The following is a 20290-nucleotide window of genomic DNA, read 5'->3' as shown; positions in this document are numbered from 1 at the left end:
GCTGAGGGACGGAGCTGGCTCCTGTCCCGCTCCCACACACCGGGATCCCGGAGGTGCGGGGGCCGCGCGGGCCGGCCCTGCCCTGGCTGTACCCGCGTGCATCCCCCGGCGGATGCGAGGCGGGCCGGTCGTGTGGCAGCGGCTGTCCCCACGCACGTGCGGTTGTTGCGCGGGTCCGTGTGGCTGTGTTCCCGCAGGGCGCGCGTCCCCCGGTGTGCCGGCCCCGCGCCCGCCCTAGCTGGCCCCGGGAGGCGATGGGCGAGTGGGACCGGGTGTTCCGGCAGCACCTGCCGCTGCCGCCGCACCCGCAGCGGCGCCGGGCCCGGCCGCCGCCGCGCTCCGCCGCCTTCCGCTGCGTCCTCAAGTACCTGCACGGCGCTGCCCTGTCCCAGGTAGGGGCGATCGGCCCCGCGAGGGGACCCCGGCAATGGCCTGCTGCGCCCGCTGTTTCTGCTGAGTCTCACTCTTCATCGAATCATGACATAGTTCGGCTTGGAAGGGACCTTACAGATCATGTCCTTCCACCCTCCTGCCGTGGGAAGGGCTAGCTTCCACTAGAACAGGTTGCCCTTTCCAACCCACTTTGAATGCTTCCAGGGATGGGGTAACCGCAGCTTCTCTGGATGAACTGTTCCAGTGCTTCGCCATGCTAGCAAGGAAGAATTTCTCCATAAGATCAAACCTAAATTGCTCCTCTTTTAGTTTAGGCCCCCTCTCTCCTTTGGTCTGTCACTTTCTGTGTATGTACAAAGTAACTCTCCATCTCTTTTCTAAACCCCTTTTGGCATTCCTGTCAGTGTGTGTGGGCCTGAACTCCCCATGACGGCTTTTGAAGCAAGTTGGTTTTGGGGAGAACTAACTGGAGATCTCCCAGAAGCGCAAAGTTCTTTCAATCCCATGCCTTGTTACCTGTAAATCTGAGTTAGCATTTAATGATTTTTTCATTTGTTTTTTTGTTAGCTTAGGTAAGTATATTTAAATTAAATTTTCTGGATAGCACTTTAACATCAATTACCTCTTAATTATATGCTTAATGCTCAATTTTCCCACTTTTCCTTTGCTCTGTCAGCCTCTGGCTTGGGCAGGTGCTGCAGCAATGCATGAAGCTGTCTGTGGCCATGTGCCTGATTTGGGCATCCCTTAGAAAACGGGAATTATATCTTACCAAAGTGTGTTCTGAGCTTTGGGGATGCAGAGCTGGCTTGTACCCAAAGCTGGTGTGTTGTGCCTTGCAGGGAGCCCAGTACCAGCTGCGCCTGTCCCTTTTCGATGCCACCTACCACCACTTCTTCGGGAGGACATGGAGGAGCAGCTGGCGAGCTGCCAGCGCTGCCCCACCACGCTCGGCCAGGGCGACGTTCGACGAGGTGGGGGCTGCCAAGGGTCTGGGAAAACACAGAACCAAATTCTTTCCCATCCCAGTGCTTCCTGGCCTTTTGCCCAGGGTGCATTTCAGACTCTGCCCATTTATGAAGCTTTATGTACGGTTTATTGGGGAAACTGGGGCGCTGGGTTCCTCTGAGGCTGGTGCCACCGTGTGCCACCTGCTGTGTTCAGAGCTGGCAGCAGAGAGCAGTGTTTCCCCACAAGTGGAAGGAAGGGAAGGAGCAGCTGCCCACCCTCCTGCACAGCGCTTCTCTCTCCTTATCTGGGAACTAAACTATCCCAAAGCCACCCTTCCATACGCTGCTGATACCAGCAAACCAGTGTGTCCCTGAATGGGGAGGCACCGCTGCCCCGTAGCATGAGCCAGGTTTTCCAACTCTGTTTGCACTTCCTCAGTGCCACAGGTGAAGTGAAGCACAGCTCAGCCCTCAGCTCTTCCTTCTTTTACATTGACAGCAACATTGAGGGGCGTTGATGTGTGCATTTCTCTCCCAAGTGTTTCAGTACTGTCCCAGCCTGGTCTGTTTTGAAGAGGGATGGATTAAAACTAGGGCAGGGAGTGCTGCAGAGACAGCTGAATGCTGGGAGGAGCTGCCTTTCCAAATACATTCCCAGCATCTGCAGGCTTCCTGGGTGTTTGCCGTGTGGTTGGGAGCAGTTGGCAGGAATTTTGGGGTGTTGGGGGACTGTGTTGCAGCCTCACTGTGTTAGCTGGATTGTGTTACCTGCAGGGCTTGGTGATCTGCATGCGAGCTGAGATCTTTCAACTGCAGGAAAGTCAGCAGATCATTGCTAGGAACAGTTCAGGTGGAGCTGGAATTGATTTGTGATAGGTGAGGTCAGGAGGAAAGTCACTGCTCCAGCCAGTCTCACCAGAGCAGGAAGGTGTGAGGACAGGATTAGAGTCTGCTTGTGTGGTGGGTTTTGTCCTCAGGGTCTAGGGGAGAGGAATGCAGTGACAGAAGCTGCTGTGTGCAGTCAGGAGGGGCCCTCAGGGTCTAGAGGAGAGGAATGCAGTGACAGAAGCTGCTGTGTGCAGTCAGGAGGGGCCCTCGAGCTCAGTGGCACAGGGCATTCCCTGTCAGGGCTCCCTGTGCCTTTGCAGGGTGAGCCTTGCTCTGCAGGCACAGCAGTCAGGTCATTAATCCAGCACCTTGCAATAAAGGCTAATGGAATAACGATTTATGTCCCAGGGTTTATGTGAGAATGTCTCTCTCTGTTATTCCTTCCTGACAGCCCATATTGCAGTAAACAATTTCCCTGAAACACTGCAGTAATGAGTTTTTAATAGAAGGATGAACCTAGCGTTAAATTCTGTCCTGGGGAGGTGAACCTGTGTCCTGTCCTTTCCTGCCCTTAGGTCCAGGCTTCTCTCATGTCTCTCCCCATTTCAGGAAGGTTTCCAACTCCTTTTTTCTCCTCTAATGCTGTAGGTCTGGGGGGCATCAAAGCCCTGTTCATTTGGGGTCTGCAGACTGTGAGTTGCTCTGGCAACAAAAAAAGTTTAAAAAAATATGGTGCTTGAGACTTAAGGGCTGAGATTTCGTAGCAGTGTCAGAAGTGATTTGCCATTAGTTCTGTCTGGAAGTTTTAGTGGATGTTCTGGTTGTGCCACTGAATGTCCCAGCAGAACAGGCATTGCTCTGCCTGCATCTGCTGCTGCCAGCTCTGAAACAGCTCATCTCTGTCCTTTCCTGTCCCAGGTTGTTTACTTCCACACGTCCTTGAACCACCCCAGCATTGCTGCTGTTGTGGAAGTGGTAATGATGGCTGGGAAAGGGGATGGGAGCTCTCAGCACCTTTCCTGTGGCTTTGGAATCATCCCCCTCTTCCACGGCGGATCAGAGGTGACAGACCCGGCCACTGAGGACAGAGCGTAGGTTCCCCTGCTGCTGTGTGACAGGTCACACTAAGAATTGAGGTGGCAACATGCACGGCTGCTTTGGTGGGGTGGGGGGAAGGGTGGTCCTGGGGCTGCAGAAACAGAGACAGCATTTAGAAACCTGGAATTCTGCACTCTGGGGAAGCAGTGATGGGTTTGGAAGGAATGCCTGTCCCTTCCCTAAAGGACAAGGCTTTTCAGGAGTGGGTTGGGTGGTTTTGCTGCTGAGCAGGGGCTTTGTGGAAGATGGAGATGTAATGGAAGATGGAGATGTGCTTCAGGGTGGATTTAGTGACTGCTGCACATGTGTTCCTTTCCTTCAGGCTGAAGCTGTACCATGGGACACCACGTGCCCTACTGCACCCACGCTTCCAGGACCCTGCGGAAAGTAAGCAGCAGCCAGAGGTGGCATCTTGGTCCCTTCTTGGTGGCTTCTCTTACCCAAATGTGTGTTGTATGTGTCTGCTGGATGTGAGACATGGTCTGTGCCCTGGTGCTGCTCAGTGGATGTGCCTTACTTCCAGCTGGAAATGGCCTGGCTGGGCAAACACAGATTTTCCTTTGCTCCTAGTACATGTACTCACAGATTCATTCAATACTGGGGCTTTGAAGCTGTCTCCCCAGTTTTGGTCATTTTGGGATGTTTTCTTCAGAGAACAAATACATGACAGTGATGGAGAAGAGCCACCTGCAGTATGGCCTGAAGTCCCACCAGCCCCTGGAGGCAATATTTCACCTGCTTCCTGAAAACCTTTTGATATCTGGGCTGCAGACTGTTCCTGGCTTGCTGCCAGCACGTGGAGACACAGGTAGGGGCTCTTTCCCTTTCCCTCTGCCTGTGCTGCTCCTGCTTTAATGCAGTGGGTCCCTGTGAGGCTGTGGGCAGGGCAGGCAGGGCACTGGGGTGGGATTTGTGGGAGCACAGTGGTTTCTCTGCAGTGTCTCCCCTTGTCAAGAGCATCTCCCTTGCTTGGGGCCACAGCCCTCATGCTCAGAGCTCAGTCTGGAATCTGTCAAAATGGCTCAGTCAGTTCCCTGTCCGTTAATTGCTTTGCTCCTAGGAAGCTTCTAGGGATAAGTGATGGTTGGTTTAATTACAGTTGTTCAGCAGAATCTTAAAAAGAGTTTGTGCAGCTTGTTTAAACTCCTTGGAGGTGGGTTCAGCATCACTGGGGCCTGGCAGGTTTGGCTGGATGAGCTCATGCCCACTCAGCTTTTGTTAATCTCTCCTTATGGCACACTGCCCTTCGAGCTTCTGCAATTAAAAAACGTGAGCTGAAGATTCAGAGGGTAAAAAATTCCTCAGAGTTCTGCAGCTGAATTATTCTTCAGCTTCCTGCCTGGAAAACCTACTGCTGATGGCTTTGGGGTAGTAACTGTTGGTACTGAAGCTGAGCAAGGTCTTGAAAGCAGCTGAGTCCCTGCAGGTGTTCAGGCCTGTACTCAGAAGCTGAGTGGGCAGAGCCACTGCTGGCACTGCAGGGCACCCCAGTACAACAGTGGTGGCTTTCTGTTTGTTTGGGAAGCCTGTGGCCACCACCTTGTCTTTCAGGTGACTGCTTGCAGAAGCCCCGGCTGATGAAGACGGTCACCTGCTATCTGGAGCGGCTTTTCATCCACTTGTACCCTTCCCTGGAGGAGTTTGAGGAGGAATTGCTGGATTTACTGAACAGTGATCGCTTACTTCAGGTAAGTAGAGTGTTGTGAAGGTGGTGAAACCCTGGCACAGGTTGCCCGGAGAAACTGTGGCTGCCCCATCCCTGGAAGTGTCCAAGGCCAGGTTGGACAGGGCTTGGAGCAATCTGCTCTAGTAGAAGGGTCCCATGGTAGGGCATGGAGCAAGTTAATGCTTAAGGTCAGTTCCAATCCCAACCATTCTGTGATTCCATGATTCCAGGTACTGCCAATGTGGTTGGGGCAGAGGAAGGCACAGTGTAGAACAGTAATTCTAGTATCTGGAATTATGGGTGGGGTGAAAAGTGTCAGGTAAGTGATATTCATGCATTTGTTTCTCTTGGAGTCTCCAATTTTTTTTTGCTGTGGAAGCCTTTAGCTTGCATCACTGTTGGATTAGTACATGTGTGCTCTGTGTGGGCTTTGTTTTGAACATCCAGACACTCATAAGCAGAATTTGGGTTTGCTTTGCTGTGGGAAATGCAGAGATGAGATGCAGTGAGTAACGAGTCCATCTCTTTGGAGTGACAGCCTCTGGCCAGGTCCTTTCTTGCCAGATTTGCACCAACTCTGCCATACAGACAAAAGATTTAATATCTATCATCTGCTGGGGGAATAGCTCCTGTTTTTTGAGTTTCTTTGGGTTGTGGTCAGCATGGGGAGTCCTGCCCAAGGTGGAAAACATTCCTGTCACAGGCTAACACTGCGTTGGATGGCGAGGAGGTGGTGGTTCGGGAGCGGCGGCTGCACGTCGGTGTCCACAATGGCCTGCGCTTTGTCCAGGCACCGCAGGTCGCTGTGCTGGTGCCAGAGGCAGAATTGTCACCAGGTCGCTGTCAGGGGGTGCCCAGATCTGGAGCCAGGTAAGGGGGAGCTCCTCTGCTGCTGGTGCTGCTTCCCTCCTGCCTCGGATGCCTCCCACAGCCACTTCTCTATCCCGCACAGGGATGCAGGTCAAGCCCTAGTGCTGAGGAGCCGCATCCAGCTGAGTGAAATGGTCCCTCACCCGGCATTTAGGGTCTGCTTCCAGCTGGAATATGTCTTCTGCAGCACGGCGAGAGCTGGTGGCAAGGTAGAGCTGAGCATGTGTCTCTGTGCCTGTGAAAGAGCAGAGATCCATTCTGGGGGAGTGAGCCCTGCTGAGGAGTTCCTTCCTCTGCCCATTTCACCGTCCTGCTCCTCCAGGTTGCATGGCTGTGCTGTGTAATGCAGAGCCCTGCAAAGTGTCTGGGTGCCTTCCACAACACTGCACAAAACAACCTGCATGGCTTGGTAAATAATAATAATAATAATTGGTTGCATTTCTTCACTGTTTATATGTAGATGGAGGAATGTAGCCTGCAGCGTTCCCATAGTGTTCTGTCAAGTTAATTTGGAAAAATTCAGCTTTTTTGTAATATCAAGAAGGCTTTTCTTTAGAATTTAACATTTATGCTGAAAGGAGGTTAACCCATCCAGCTCTTATTTTTTTTGGTTTTGCCCTCAATAATGAGGTTTTTCTGGGTGCTTCAGCCTGATGTTCTCAAACTATAAAGGCAGGAGAAATCTCTGAGGGTGGTCTCTGCAGTCAATATACTCTCACCTACTTACTGATCATTTACTAACATCTTAGTTTAACCTTCCTGCAGGTTAAACCCAGCTCAATGAGTACTGTGGATCCCCTCCAGAGACCTGGTGTTGTTGGAGCCATCAGCTTCTGGCTGGCTGAATCGATTGCCAAGCATTTATTAGGAGGCTTTAATTGTCCCACTAAGATGTTCATTGAAAATGTAGCAAATGCCTCTAGTTAAGATGTCCAGAGACAAAGTAGGGGAAATGGGCATTTATAAAGCAGGATGCCTGTGCCAGACCAGAGGGATTTGTACTGAGAAGGGAGACACTGAGCTGTGCTGTTGGAAGTTGTTGTTGGGTCCAACTCTATTGGAAAACTGAAGCCCAAGGTCCGATGGAGATTTGGGGTTCCAGAGGCAGATCCCTTTGGCTCTGTGGGGAGTGCTGTCTGGGGCAGCAGTGGAGCCAGTCCCTGTGGTGCAGCCCTGGGGTTAGACTGGTTAATCCCAAAGCTGCTTGCAAAGCTGATCACCTTGCCCTTGTCCTCAGTGCCATAATTAGCTGTGAGGGGGATGGTGGGTGCTGGCAGAGCTGTCTCTTGTTTCTGTGCCCCTCCTTTGGTTTGAAGGAGGCTGTGGATGTGCTGGGTAAGTGGAAACCTTTCCCCTCTGCCTGGGATGGGGGTCCAACATGTATTCCTTTGTGCAGCTGCTTGAGGGAGGGGTTGCAGAGACATAAGGTCCTGGAAAGTGAAATGTCTCCAGAACAGGATGAAGAGCACTGGCTTCTGTGATGCCAGGGCCAGGTGTGGGGGATGAGAGGCAGTGCCTGGCTGGCAGCAGCCATTCCTGGGTCCTGGCAGTGAGGTGGGGCTGCCTGGTGCTCACTGTGCTCCCCGACCCCAGGCCCTGTCCGGCAGTGCCCGCAGTGAGGCGGCCGACATGCGCTCGGTGCGCTGGGCTGTCTGGAGCCCCGTCCTGGGCACCGGTGACACGGATGTCATCCTGCCCCTGCGAGGTGGCGCCCGCCGTGGCCCCTGCCAGGCCTTGGTCTACCGGACCCCACCGAGCTCCCGGCAGGTAAGGGTGTGCTGGCCCCTGGGCAGCTTTGCCTGCGGTGTCAGGGCGAGGGAGCCGCTGTCGGAGGCACGAGGAAGGCTGCGTGTAGCACACTGTCTGAAAGCATTTTCGTTGCCAACTTCAGGGGAAGCACGTGGAGTCTGGGACTGTCCAATTCCATGTTTCCACTGATTCGGAAGAACATCTTGTAACTGCTGCGGAGATCCTATGTAAAGACAGGGACGAGTCGAAGAAGCCTCCTACGCCATCGCTGAGTGAGTGTTTTCCAGATCGCTGACATTTAAAATATAGAGTGTGGCACTGGTGTCTGCTCGGGAGAGAAAACAAGACTTCAGTGAGTTTCAGCAAGCAAGTTATGAATTACTGGAGTGAAGCAAGATTTTGTCAAGTTGAATTCAGCTCTTACTTTTTAACTTGAAAAATTCCCATGTGATAGTATTGCTGAGCCATGTGCAAAATCCCCAGGGACTGCCAGCAGTGCCCCAGCCTGCTCCCATTCTGAGTCACCATGTGCAGTAGCCACACCAACAGCACATTCTTGCTGCAGGTACTGCTGCTCCTCTCTCTGGACTCATAGTCTCTCCAGTCATGGGGACAGGAGAGATGTCCAGTCACAGGCTGGGGAAAAGTAATCTGGTTGTCCACCACTGAGGGAGTGTGACAGCAGCCTGGGTTGGGTTGATGTGTGCAGGATGTGTTGGTGCCTGGCTGGGAAAGAGCAGACAGCATCTGTGCACGTGCACAGGTGCATCTGTCTATAGTTTGGGGTTCCAGCACCTCTCTGCTCTATTGGAGATGGAAGGAAAAATGCTGTAGACTTGAGTTTGGGCATGAGGTTGTGTCTATGCACTGTGCTCCTAAAAATCCTCTTTGGCTTGTTTCTCTCTCATCCCTCTTTTGTGGTTGGTGGGAAGCAAACTCCCCTTTCTTTGCAGTGCTGTTCCTGCTGGGGTCCCAGCGGTGTCTCGGGGTGATGCTTCAGACACCAGGCAGTGTTTCAGTGCATGTCATATCTCCCCAGCTCTCTGATGATCCATTTAGTGTCAGCCCACGGGCCAGGCAATGCCTGTTACAGTGGGTTGCTGTTCCATGCTGTTTCCAGTGCTGTGGAGCCACAAGATGGCAGTGGCACCATAGCTTTGCTGTGACAAATCCTGTGTTTCTGCTCCTGAGGATCCAGGATTGCTGTTGGGAGGGGCTTTGGAGGGGAAAGCTTTAGTGGGAGATGAAGGGGTCTCGTAGTGTCAGGGTATGTGGGGTGCAGGTCCCTGCAGCACAGGCTGCATCATGACTGGTACCTTCCTGGTGCTGCTTGAAAAGTATTTCCTGGTGCCCTTCAGTTGTAGGTGGCTGGGATGCTGATGGAGTTGTGGTGTGGTGAGAGGAGAGGGAAGCAAGTGCTGCTACTGAGCTTCCAACCTGGTGGTGGTCTGGAGTGCTCTGGCTTGGGGAAGTGTGCTGAGCTGTGGTCTGGAGTGCTCTGGATTGGGGCAGTGTGCTGAGCTGTGGGCTGTGTCCCTGGTGAGGGGAGATCCCCATCAAGGTGATTTTCAGGGGCAAACTCCCTGTCATTTCCCAGCTCCAGGAGGCTTATGGCACCAGGGAGGGCTTGCAAGTGCAGCGGTGGTCTCAGAGCTGTGCTTCTCCAGCCTGTGTTCCAAGGTGCTGAAGAGATTATTGGGTTAACTTTTTATAGAGCTCTGTTGAGGAACGTGCTGCTGCCTGGCCCAAGGGAGGCCAAGAGCTTCTTCTGTCAGCTCAGATGCTGGTGTTGCTGCTAGATCTGTCCATCCTCTTCTTAACGCTAGCCAAAGCCATCCTGACTGGAAGGAAACAATATCTTAGGCACGAGGGAAACGGGGTGGTTTCCTTTACACAGCAGCCAGCATGGAATAATGGTGGGGGAAAGCAAATTAAGGTCTAAGTATCACGTGGATGCAGAGATGGAACATCTGTGCCCCTGCTCTGCTGCGAAGGACCCGCGGCTCCACGGCTCAGCGAGCTCAGCTGTGCTGGCGCGAGAGAGCAGCCGAATATAAACACGATAAAGCTCCCACAGTTTCGGGGCACAAATGCTCAAGCAGTTGAAGGGAGTGACAAAAAATAACAGAGAAGCGATGAAAACCTTAAGTATCCTAAAACTTTCACGTCTCATTAAGCATCCCACTTAGGCAGCACCGTGTGGCCGTGAGGCACCGCGGCGCTGTCAGGGGATGGGGGAGCTGTTGTTTGTGGCAGACTTAGCCTGATTCACAGCAGAATAAAGTATGGGTCTGGAGATGTGTTGTGTTAACCTCTAAGCAGCAGTCTTACTGGGAAATAAGTCAAAAGAAGTGTTTGGGTGATGGTAAACTGCTTCACTGCACTGCCTTTGACTCTAAAATTGAAAAGGGCTGGTGGGAGGACACAGCAGTTTGGTGGTAGTGGGTGCAGCTGCAGTTGCGGGGCCTGGGGGTTTTGGCTCCTCTACAGCATCTCTCTTGTCCCTCTCCACAGGAGTGCCAGCCCCACGACGAGTGCCAGTCTCCCCACGAGGACCAGGGGTAAGTGCCACATGCATCAGTGAGTGCGGGTGGTGGGCAGCAGCATTCCCCATGTAGGATGTGCTTCTGGACCCATCCCCTGCCTATTTTCCTGTCTGCTGCAGCCAAGAGGCACCAAGTGTCCTCAACTCCACCTCCTCCAGGCAGCAAACCAGCTCCTGCCTGTGATGTGCTGAGAGAAATTCCCTGTGCTCTTTTCATACCACAGGAGTGAGGGCAGCTCTGGTTTTTGACAGCCCAGATTTGCTGGGTGCTGTTGTCCTCGGGCATGTGCCAGAGACACATGGTTTGTTTGTGCAGAGCTCCCAGGTTTTAAGGAGAGCTGTGAATCCTGAGAGCCCTCTTTATGCTGTTTTATATCTTGATGCAAGAATCAATGCACGCAAATATTTTTGATGAAATGAAATGAAATGCCTCATAAGGCCGCATTAAGCAGTTTGATCTTCCTGCTGCATGTGCTCATCCCTCCTCTTGCCAGGGAGCAAGCAGCAGGGAAATTGCTGTGGAGGTGCAAGCCCTTGTGTGGCCAAGATGTACCACTTCTTGGTGCAATGACAACACTGGGACATGTGGTGGCCGAGCTCTTTTAGCACAGAGGGGCTGCTGGCTCAGCTTGCCACAAGGGCTACCTCAGGGGGCTGCCTTGTGGCTGCAGCTGCTCATGCTTGCCACTCTCTCACCAGCTGTCGGTGTCCCAGCTCGTGGCCTCGCCACAGGGCACAGGCCAGACCCTGCAGCAGGATGGGGCCATCACCCACCTGGAGGCCGACCTGGGCTCGCCGGACGCAGAGCCCCGTGCCGGTGATCAGCTGCGGGCGCTGCCTTTCACCCCGCTGCAGCTGCCCATGGCTGCTGTGGGGCTGCAGGCATGCAGGTGATGCTCGGCTGCCCCTCCCCAGGCTCCTGTGCCCCCATCACCTGGCCTGCCAGGGTCCCCGTGGCCCCGTTTGTGGAGTTCACCCCTATTTCTCCATCAGTTCCCGTGTGTCCCTCTCTCGTGCTGCGCTGGCGCGCCTGCACACCGCCGGCTTTCCGGACATCCTAGACCGCAACCAAGAGCCGGTGGAAATCTCAGAGCCAGTGGAGCTGGGCAGTTTCAACCTGCGGCTGGAGGAAGCTGACCCTCTGCAAGGCAATGAAATAGTCCTGCAGTTCCTGGCTTTTGGCAGGTGGGATGGCAGCTCGTGGTCTTGTGTGGGCAGATCCCAAAGGCCTCCTGGACAGAGTCCTTTCCAAATTCCCCTAACCATTTCCCTGCTTGGGCAGGAGATATCCTTGCAGAGGTGCCTCTTCCTTTAGCACCTGCTTTTGTCCTCCCTGGGCACTTTTAAGTCATAATCCAGTATTTTAAAATTGGATCCATGTGGGACTCAGATTCAGTCAAAGAAAGAAACTGAGAGTTTCTAGCCAGGCAGATGCCTGGGAAAGAGCTAGAGAGAATGTAAATAATTCTTTATCTCTCTTGTTTTTCACATTGTTTATAGTTAAGTTCTATCACCGTGTGTCAAGCACTCTGCACCAATGGTGGTGGGTTGTTTTCACTTCAGAACCAATGGATTTGGTCCTTGTGAAGCTCTGTATAAAAGAGCAGTGTATTTTGAATAAACCAGAGTTTCAGTATTACAGCCTTCTGGGTCAGAATCTCTTCATTCCCATCCTGCCTCGACAGCGACAGATCCATGAGCCACAATGTGATGTCAGAGCTCATTAATGCAGGGTTTCTCCAGAAATGCAAATGGAGTTGGGAAAGTTGGCACCCAAGGGGTGGCTTTGGCTGGATACGGCCCTGCTTCTGTTTTTTCCATGGCTGGCAGTGTGCTGTGGGAAGGTAACACGCTGTCTTTGCTGGGCGCCTCCACCACAGCATATGGCAGGAGACAGCTGGAATTACAAAGCTTTTTGGGAAGTTAAGGCAAACCGTATGGCCGCTGTCTTCAGAAAAGTCCAAATACTTGTGGTGCTGCCAATCTTCTCTTCTTCTTCTGCCTCTTGGCATGTGCCAAATGCATGAGTAGCTCATGACAGAGTGGCAGCACCGTAACCCAAGTAACCCAAGTAACCCAAGCCCCTCTCTCTCCTCAAGAGATGCCCAGGACAGCGTGGAGGGGCTGTGGCCAAGGACTGTCTTCCTCACCTTCCAGTTCTACCGTTTCCCACCGGTCACCACGCCCCGGCTGCAGCTGGTCAGCACAGAGGGGGTGCTGGCCACCGGGCTGGCTGTGCCAGCACAGCTCCTTGTCCGTGTCAATGAGGATGGGACCCCAACCAGTAAGCTTTGTCTGGCTTTATCATGCATGTGTGGCTGCTTCTCTTCTGCTGGGTGGATGAGGGCTTGCTTCTGGCCCAAGGGATGGGTTGGTGTCTGTTAATATCAAGCTTCTGCTGGTTTGCACATCATGAAAAACATTCAAAGCATCCAGTGCTTGAAGTAGTACACAGTGTCAGTTGTGTGAGGTGCACATTGAGGCTTCCCACCAAGCCAAGAGCCGTGTCTGTGACAGTGTGGTGTCTTGCAGGAGCACCAGGCTTGCAGCTGAAGTACATGGTGGATCCAGCTTTCCTGCGGCTCGGGGAGCAGCGCTGGTTCCTGCGGTACCTGGCTGAGCACAGCCTCCAGATTGACATCTGGGATGGAGATTCCCTGCTCCATTTTGGGTCTGCTGCCATTAAACTGGAGGTATGGGTTAGATTGACAGTCTTTTCCCATGGGTGGTAGTGCTGAAGGGCCCCCTGCCTGTGTGGAGTGCTAGAGAAAAGCCTAGCTTTCCCTTTGGTCCTGTGTTAAGGTACTGTTGCATTGTTCTTGTGTGTTCAGTAATGGAGATGCTGTCAACCCCTCTTGTAACCAAATCTGGTGTCAGCCCCCAGTCACAGATTTGTTATCTATTCCTCCAAAGTGATGACAAAGCATTAACTTTCTTTGCCCTTCCATATAACACTGGCAATATTCTACCACTAAGCCATGCAGAGTCAGGATATCCAGTACACTCATACCCAGACCCCTTGACCCCTCTGGACCAGACTCCCCAGTAACTCGTTGCACCCTGGTGTGCTTGCCTTGTGCCCAGCCCCTGCTGCGCCAGGGCCAGACGGCCGTCAGGACCTACCACGAGCTGGAGGTGGCCACGGCCGAGTACGAGCCGGACGGGACGGTGATGGGCCGGGAGGCTCTGCGGCACGGCGCCCTGCGGCCCCTCGGAGTCCGTGTGGCTGTGAGGGGCCGCCTCCACCTCTGCCTGGCCAATATTGGTGAGAACCCACTGCTCATGTGGCCCAAAGGCTTGGGTGGGGCACACAGCATGTGCGGGGCTCTACCCGAGTGAGACCCAGGCTGGCAGGGATGTCATCCTTCCCAGAACCTGCTGGCTGCTTTTATTTTATGTATTTAATTCTGTGTCCTATAAATGTGCAGTGACTCCAGGTTTTAAAATCTTATCTTCAGAGGAGAGATTAGCTCCATATAAGATATCTTAAATCGTCATTTCCATACTTTGCCTGCAAAGGGCCGATAAGCTCCTGGGAAGGAGAATCTTAGATCCACAACCCAGGGAGTGGTTTAACACACCCCCTAACAAAGGGCTGCTGTGCCAGGATGGCAGCTACCCTTTGACTGGTGTTTTTCCCATTCCTCTTTTTTAAAAAAACTCAAAATACTGTTAGAAACAAGATGGTAAAGCTTGGTACCCTTTCCCAGAGGATGGGGATGGGATGTGTAGGCTGGGAAAATACCTGGTGGGTTTAGAGCCTTGTGTAGCTCCACTTGGCACAGCCTTTTTGGGAGTGGGGAGATGCAGCAGCACGTAGCCATGCAGGGGGAGGCAGAACTTAGAAATGAATGCAAGAGTTGGTGAGGGGCTCAGGATGGTGTGCTCCATCCCTGAGCAGGTGACTGTGTGACAGAACAGGCTCCGGGGAGCATGTGGGGCTCTTAGGGCATAATTGATTTCTAGATATTCTCTCCTGCTTGTGTAAATTGGCTGAACCAAGCTGTAGGGACGTAGAAATTCGCAGTAGATTTTATAACAATGAGAATGGATGGTTTCCACTCACTCCTGCCTCTGCTTGTGGCAGGTCATCCATGCGAGGAGACCCCAGAGCAGCTGCCATCCCATTCCTACATTGTCACTGCACCAGACAGCACTGTCACCACCCCAGGTGGCAGAGGGTGCTCCCTGAACACTCCCGGTGGTGAGTCCTGCTGGGGCTTGGCCTGTCCCCTTGTGGGTTGAGGTGGGCACGGTCTCTGCTGCTGCAGTGCCAGCTGTGGGTCAGCTGTCCCTCTGGTGCTCCCCTTTCCAGCCCTGCAGTATTGCGGGGCTCTTGGGGGCTGCAGTATCTGGGGGGACCTTCCTTGGTGCCATGGTGGTCTCACCCCACAGGCATGAGGAAGGCGTGGGCACGGAGGCTGGTGGACGTGGACAATGAGCTGGAGGCCGCGCTGCGCAGTCGCCGGCCAGAAGTGAGCCTGGCCCCCTGGTCACCCTCAATGAGGCCGTGTCCACCCACATGTCTGCAGCATGTGGCGGTGGTGTGGCTGCATGAGGGTGCTGGTGGCAGGAGGGCGTGGGGCCAGACCCCTGTGGTGTCTCCAGGCTTATGGTTCCTTCCCTCTGGGCAGGGCTGGCCAAAGCAACGTGCCTGGGACCTTCAGGTCATCGACTCCTACCGGGATCACATCAAGGGAGAAAGCATCTACCAGATGCTCAGCCAGGCCATCACAGCCACCCGCACTGTCCACGCTGTGCTGGGGACAGCTGAGTTCTTCGAGTTTGCCCTGAAGAACCCCTACGGCGTCCAGCACACCGTGACCATTGAGGTCGACCACCCTGAGCTGAGGTGGGGGCTCCCTGTGTGCATGGGGAAGTGCCAGGGTGGTACCAGCACCCTCCCAGTCCTCACCAGCCCCTCTGCTGCTCACTGCCCCAGTGTCATACTGGACCCGAGGGAGTGGCGCCACTTCAAGGAGCTGACCAGGAGTGTTACACCGGTGGAAGAGGATATGTTCCATCTCAGTGAGGATCTCAAGCCTCAGGTCTACCTGCGCCCCAGTGAGACTGTCCACATCCCCTTCAAATACCAGACCTTCTCTGCAGACCCTGCCGTGCTTGCGGCACAGGTAGGCACGGGCCTGTTTTGAGCTGTTCCCGGTACAAAGTGTCCCCCTTGTCTGTGGCTACCACTGCAGAGCAGGCTGGAACACCCATGGGGAGCAGCAGCAGCCACAGTGATGCTGCACCCTGAGGGAACTCACTCTTTCACCTCGCAGGGGCCAGCTGGGCTGGGCACTGGTGCCAATGAGAACACTCACTCCCTTGGGAAGAGTGGGGCCAAGCAGACAAAGCTCATCCAGGTTAGGGAGCCAGGTGAAACGCTGCTTGAGGGGCTACATGGGAGGAGCAGAATCACTGGAAAATCCCAGCCCTCTCCTGCTGGCCCCCGGGACAGGTCTCCTTCCAGGTGAGCAGGGGGAAGCCCATTGCACTCCTGCGGGTGAAGGTGGAGCCGCAGCCCCATGTGGTGGACCAGACCTTTCGCTTCTACCACCCAGAGCTCACCTTCCTGAAGAAGACCATTCGGCTGCCTCCCTGGCACACCCTCCCTGGTGAGTCTGTGGCGTGCCTTGCAGGGCTTGGGCTCTTCCCTGTTGCTTATCATCCATAGTTCATGGAGCCTTTCTGGAGGCACAGCAGCATCCATAGAGCACATTGCTGCTTCCTCACACCTTCATGGCCCTGGCTCCTTGCTTGCTCTCCATCCATCTTTCCCTGTAACTTTTTCCTGGATTCTCTACTCCTACACACCCATGTGGTTTGCTGGTAGTCTAGCATGAGGGGTTCTGTGTTCAGCTGTGTGGAGCACAGGGGAAAGGCACAGGCAGAGCAAGAGCTGAAGGTGATTTCCTCGGTCCCTTGTCCACAGGCACACCAGTGGGGGTGCCGGGAGGGCAGCCGGAGATGTTTGTTCGCTGCAGCGACCCTGACATCATTTGTGAAACCAAATCCTTGGTATGCTACACTTTGGCATCGCCGTTCCTCACGTCCTTCTCCTGCAGATTGTTTGGGTTGGCAGAGAGCTGCCAATGTGGGTGCAACCACAGAGCATCCCTGTGTACCAGCCTGTGGCAGTGACACAGTGGCAGCAATGAAGCTGGAATTGCTTTTTCTTCCCAATTAAAAGGAGCTGTGTTGTTTTGGCGGGGGAGGCTGAGCATTGCCCCTTATCACATCATGCAGCAGCCTGTACTTGCTTGTTCTTTTGAGCAAGTACCAGATGATTCAGATGCTGGGGAAAAGCAGTCTTTTGTTGGGCTTTCTGCTGCTCGGGGTATCTGCAGCCGTTGGCAGTAGGTGGGGGGACAGTGTGTCCTTGGGGTGCATAGCAAAACCTGTCTCTGCTGAAGGATGCTAGAGAAGCTCCATGCCCAGCCCTGCACCATCCCACTCCCTCCTGAAGCAGGAGGCTCTCCTGGGCTGCTCCAGAGCAGGAAGAGGTGGAAGGGAAAAATAAACCTGGCCATGTCCATGCAAATGGCGACGAGGGATAGCTGCTAATTGCTGTTGCAGAAATGCGTTAGTATGGTAATTGGATTAGGGCTTGTTAGAAAACTTGTGGAAAATTTGCCAAAATTTGATTACAGATACAGACCTGGAATGCGATAGTCATTTGTATCCTCTTTTGTAATTAAAAATACTGGGAGAGCTCAGCCAAACTGTATAATAACTTAATAACATAGTTTAACCAGGCACCGAAAGCATCTGCTTTCGTAAGGGAGTTGGTCGTAGCTCCCTGATTAATGGGAAGACACCCCTGGGGTGTTCATTAGCTGGTCAACTGCTGAGACAGTGCTCTGTTGTCTATGCAGGGGCCTGGTGAGCCACAGGACATCTTTCTCAAGGTAGCCGGAGGACCAAGCCCGCAGATCAAGAAGTTCTTTGTTGCTATTTATACGTAAGTAGCAGCACCCCAAAAGCGTGGTGAACGTTGACTCCCGTGGTGCGTGGCGAGCTCTGTCCGTCTGTCTGTGCACAGGGACGCCTGGCTGGCAGCACCTGTCCAGATCTGGCAGTTCTACCTGCACTCGCTGCAGCGCCTGGACGTCGCCTGCACGGCCGGGCAGCTCACGCGCCTCTCCCTGCTGCTGCGCGGCACCGCGGCCCCGCGCAGGGTGCGCGCCTTCACCTCCCACCCCCAGGAGCTGGAGGTAACCCCCGTGCTGGGCGAGGGGCTGGCTGGCCTGGGTCAGCCCAAAGAAACCCCCTCCAGAAAGCAAAAGGCAACCCACACGGAACTGTGAACAACTGAGAGCCGTAAAGCGTTTGTGATAATTATCTTTTGATTAGAGTTGTCATGTGTAGGATCATTGGCGCGAAACCCCGGAGGGCAAATTATCTGCGTTAATGAGACTGTCTGAAGACTCTCAATTTCTTTAGAATTCGCTCGTCCGTAATTGGAAATGTGAATAATAAAAGGCAGAAAAACTCCATTGCTGTCCTGTAAAGGAAAGGCAAAGGCTCCTCAGGCAAAGCCTGTGTGGTGGAACCCTTGGGCTGGAGAGTCCCTGCATGTTCCCAAGTGGCTCTTGTCCTTCCTGACATGAATTAGTCCTAGAGTATTCCTGGGGCTGGGAGGTATGGGATTCAATAGTGATGGAACAGGAACAGGTTTTTAAGAGCAATTGGGTCTAATTGATGCTCCAAGCTGGACTTCTCAAGGCTGTGATCAGCCGCTGTGGGTGGCTGTACCTCCAAGTGTTGTTCCACAGGTGGATCCGAACGGTGCCTTCCTCCTCCCTGCCAATGGCATTCAGGACCTCTACATTGGTGTGAGGCCACGGCGGGCTGGCAGCAAGTTCATCTACCTCAACCTGGTGGATGTGGAGTCCCACCAGCTGGTGTCCTCCTGGCTGCTCTGCCTGTCCTGCAGGCAGCCTCTCATCTCCAAGGTAACGGCACCTCTTGCTACTGCAAAACGTAGTGATGGCACCGGATCAGTGGTTGCAGCTCAGCCCATAACTTGGGGCTGTCTCCTGCTTCTTCCTCTCTCTCCATCTGTGTTTTTTTTGGCGCTTGCCATCATAAACACACATTTAGCCCTTGGGGTACTTGAATAATCTCACTGAAGCCCCTGGTAGAATGTCTTTTAGGCTGTTTTGGAGGCAGCCCCACGCTGAGGAGCGGCAGCTCAGAAGTATTCCCAGTTGTGAAATTAGACCTGCAGCATGCTGCTTTCTATTAGCGCTGTGCTGGCAGAGGCCTTGCCTCAAAGACAGAAAATTAGATTTCCTGGCTAATGTGTTTCTTCTAAAAATGTTTTCCTGAACCTCTTGGTATTGGGAAGGGTTCAGATTGGCATTTACACCAATGTCCCATTGTCCTGCCACATGCTGCTTGTGCTATGAGGTGTTAAGAGAATCAGAGTAGTTGGGGCTGGAAGGGGCTGTTCAGGGTCATCAAGTTCATCTAGTTATCTGAGCACCACAGCTCTTCCTGGGAATGAGAAGGAGCTGGCTAGTCTCTGCTGCTCTCCCAGCCCTTTATGCTTCGCACTAGTAATTAATTGTTGCTTCTTTTGATCAAATGTGGGTTCTTTCTGCTGGCTGGCAGAGTGGATGTGAGGTGTGGGAGGGGAGGGCAGTGTGTGGGAGGCAATTCTCTGTGGTGGGTTTGGGGGAGTGCCCGTTGTTGCTGCTGCCCACCCTGCCATCTGTGCCACCTTGCCACAGCCCCTGCTTGCCCCACAGGCCTTTGAGATCTCGCTGCCAGCGGGAGGTGGGAAAGGCTGCAACAAGCGCATCACCTACACCAACCCCTACCCCTCGCCCCGGCTCTACTTCTTGTGCACCAACCGCCCTGACCTGCTGCAGTTCAAGGAGGACTCCTTCGAGGTATGTCCTGCTGCCAACACTCCCTCCTTGCCAGGCCCCTCATCTGGCCAGACCAGGCGATGCTGGCTGGGTGCTGGCCATGAGAGCCACCTTGGCTGGGGGAAGGTGGGCACATGAAGGGTCCTGCTGCCCACCAGGTCCTGCTGCCTCCATCAGTGGGCACATGAAGGGTCCTGCTGCCCACCAGGTCCTGCTGCCTCCATCAGCTCTCTCTCCCACAGGTGGCTGGAGGGGAGGTGTACACCATTGGCCTGCGCTTCGCCCCGAGCCAGACTCTGGGGGAAGAGGAGATCCTGATTCACATCAATGACCACGAGGACAAGAACGAGGAGACCTTCTGTGTGAAGGTCCTCTACCAGTGAGACCGCCTGCCTGTCACTGCAAAGCTGCAGGTTCCTGTGCCAGCCCAGCAGCTTCATCAGCACCGCCTTGGGGGTGGCTGTGTCTGTCTGAGGGTGCTCATGACCCCCATCCCCTGGCTGCCACCTTGCCAGGCTGGGGGGTGTCTCTGTCAGTGGGATCCCCAGGCATTTCCATGACTGCTGGTGGTGCCATGTGCTTCCATCCGCACAAATCGAGATGGTTGGATGTGTTTGTTAGGGCACCTTGCAGGATCTGTATTTTTGTTAAGCATGATGTTATTTTAGGCACTTTTAATATTTTTTTAACTTAAAAAGTTTGCAGATTTGGTTCTGCAGAATATTTTAAAAATATTTTATATTCAACAGTGAGTTTTGTACACGCCAAGGCAGTTTTACGGGTTTTTTTTTGATACTTTTTACTCATCCTTGATCCATAAAAATTGCTGTGCACAACTGTCAGAGTGTGGCAGCATTTTCTTCCTGAGGAGGTGGAAATTCTCAGCGTCCCTGTCCTGTGGAGATGAGTCCTGGAGGTCCCCTGCATCACTCCCATCCCCTGGAGCATCCTGGGGGTCAGGGCAGGGACCATAAATGGGACTGGGAGGGGAGGGCAGCCCACCAGCTCTGGAAATGCTCACTCTCCACAGGCCTGAGGCTGGTGAATTAGTGGCCCCGATAAAGTCGGGTGCCGAGTTCCTCTGCCTCCCTCGCACTGATGGGAAATGACAGCTCATATTTTAGAAATGATTATACTGTCTGCAGCACAGAGAGGCCCTGAAGTTGGGTTATTAAAGTAGATTAGCTGAATAATTTTTATTGCATTTTCACACAATGATATTTCTTGAGGTTTATGAATGAGCTGGTGCTTTACCTGCAGCACAAGGGAGCTTGATTAGTGAATGATGTGTCAGCATTCAGGGGATGCCAGC

General features: G+C 53.6%; 1 protein-coding gene across 1 annotated transcript; it reads left to right on the top strand.

The window, feature by feature from the left end:
- Positions 1–163: 163 nt before the first annotated feature.
- On the top strand, positions 164–19814 carry NPHP4 (nephrocystin 4). The gene is made up of 27 exons (XM_077788142.1): positions 164–392; positions 1236–1367; positions 3090–3262; positions 3592–3656; positions 3922–4077; positions 4821–4957; positions 5639–5805; positions 5888–6014; positions 7399–7572; positions 7697–7826; positions 10069–10115; positions 10799–10989; positions 11093–11284; positions 12199–12383; positions 12635–12792; positions 13184–13364; positions 14187–14303; positions 14495–14951; positions 15042–15231; positions 15382–15465; positions 15561–15717; positions 16035–16120; positions 16978–17063; positions 17145–17388; positions 17878–18057; positions 18856–18999; positions 19221–19814. Exons 1-27 carry the CDS (start codon positions 255–257, stop codon positions 19359–19361), a joined length of 4239 nt encoding a protein of 1412 aa, XP_077644268.1. The 5' UTR covers positions 164–254; the 3' UTR covers positions 19362–19814.
- The last annotated feature ends 476 nt before the right edge of the window (positions 19815–20290 follow it).

The sequence above is a fragment of the Lonchura striata genome, chromosome 24 (genome assembly GCF_046129695.1).
Source record: "Lonchura striata isolate bLonStr1 chromosome 24, bLonStr1.mat, whole genome shotgun sequence".
NCBI classification, from domain to species: domain Eukaryota; kingdom Metazoa; phylum Chordata; class Aves; order Passeriformes; family Estrildidae; genus Lonchura; species Lonchura striata.
The sequence above is the reverse complement of the archived record's forward strand: the minus strand, read 5'-3'. Positions and strand labels throughout refer to the sequence as shown.

What these genes read in the sequence shown, in the direction of transcription:
- NPHP4 (XM_077788142.1), top strand. Translation starts at nt 255, where the DNA reads ATGGGCGAGTGGGACCGGGTGTTCCGGCAGCACCTGCCGCTGCCGCCG. An exon ending in CTTCCAGGACCCTGCGGAAA is followed by an intron (nt 3,657 to 3,921) that starts GTAAGCAGCAGC and finishes TGTTTTCTTCAG; the next exon opens with AGAACAAATACATGACAGTG. An exon ending in TCTCCCCACGAGGACCAGGG is followed by an intron (nt 10,116 to 10,798) that starts GTAAGTGCCACA and finishes CTCTCTCACCAG; the next exon opens with CTGTCGGTGTCCCAGCTCGT.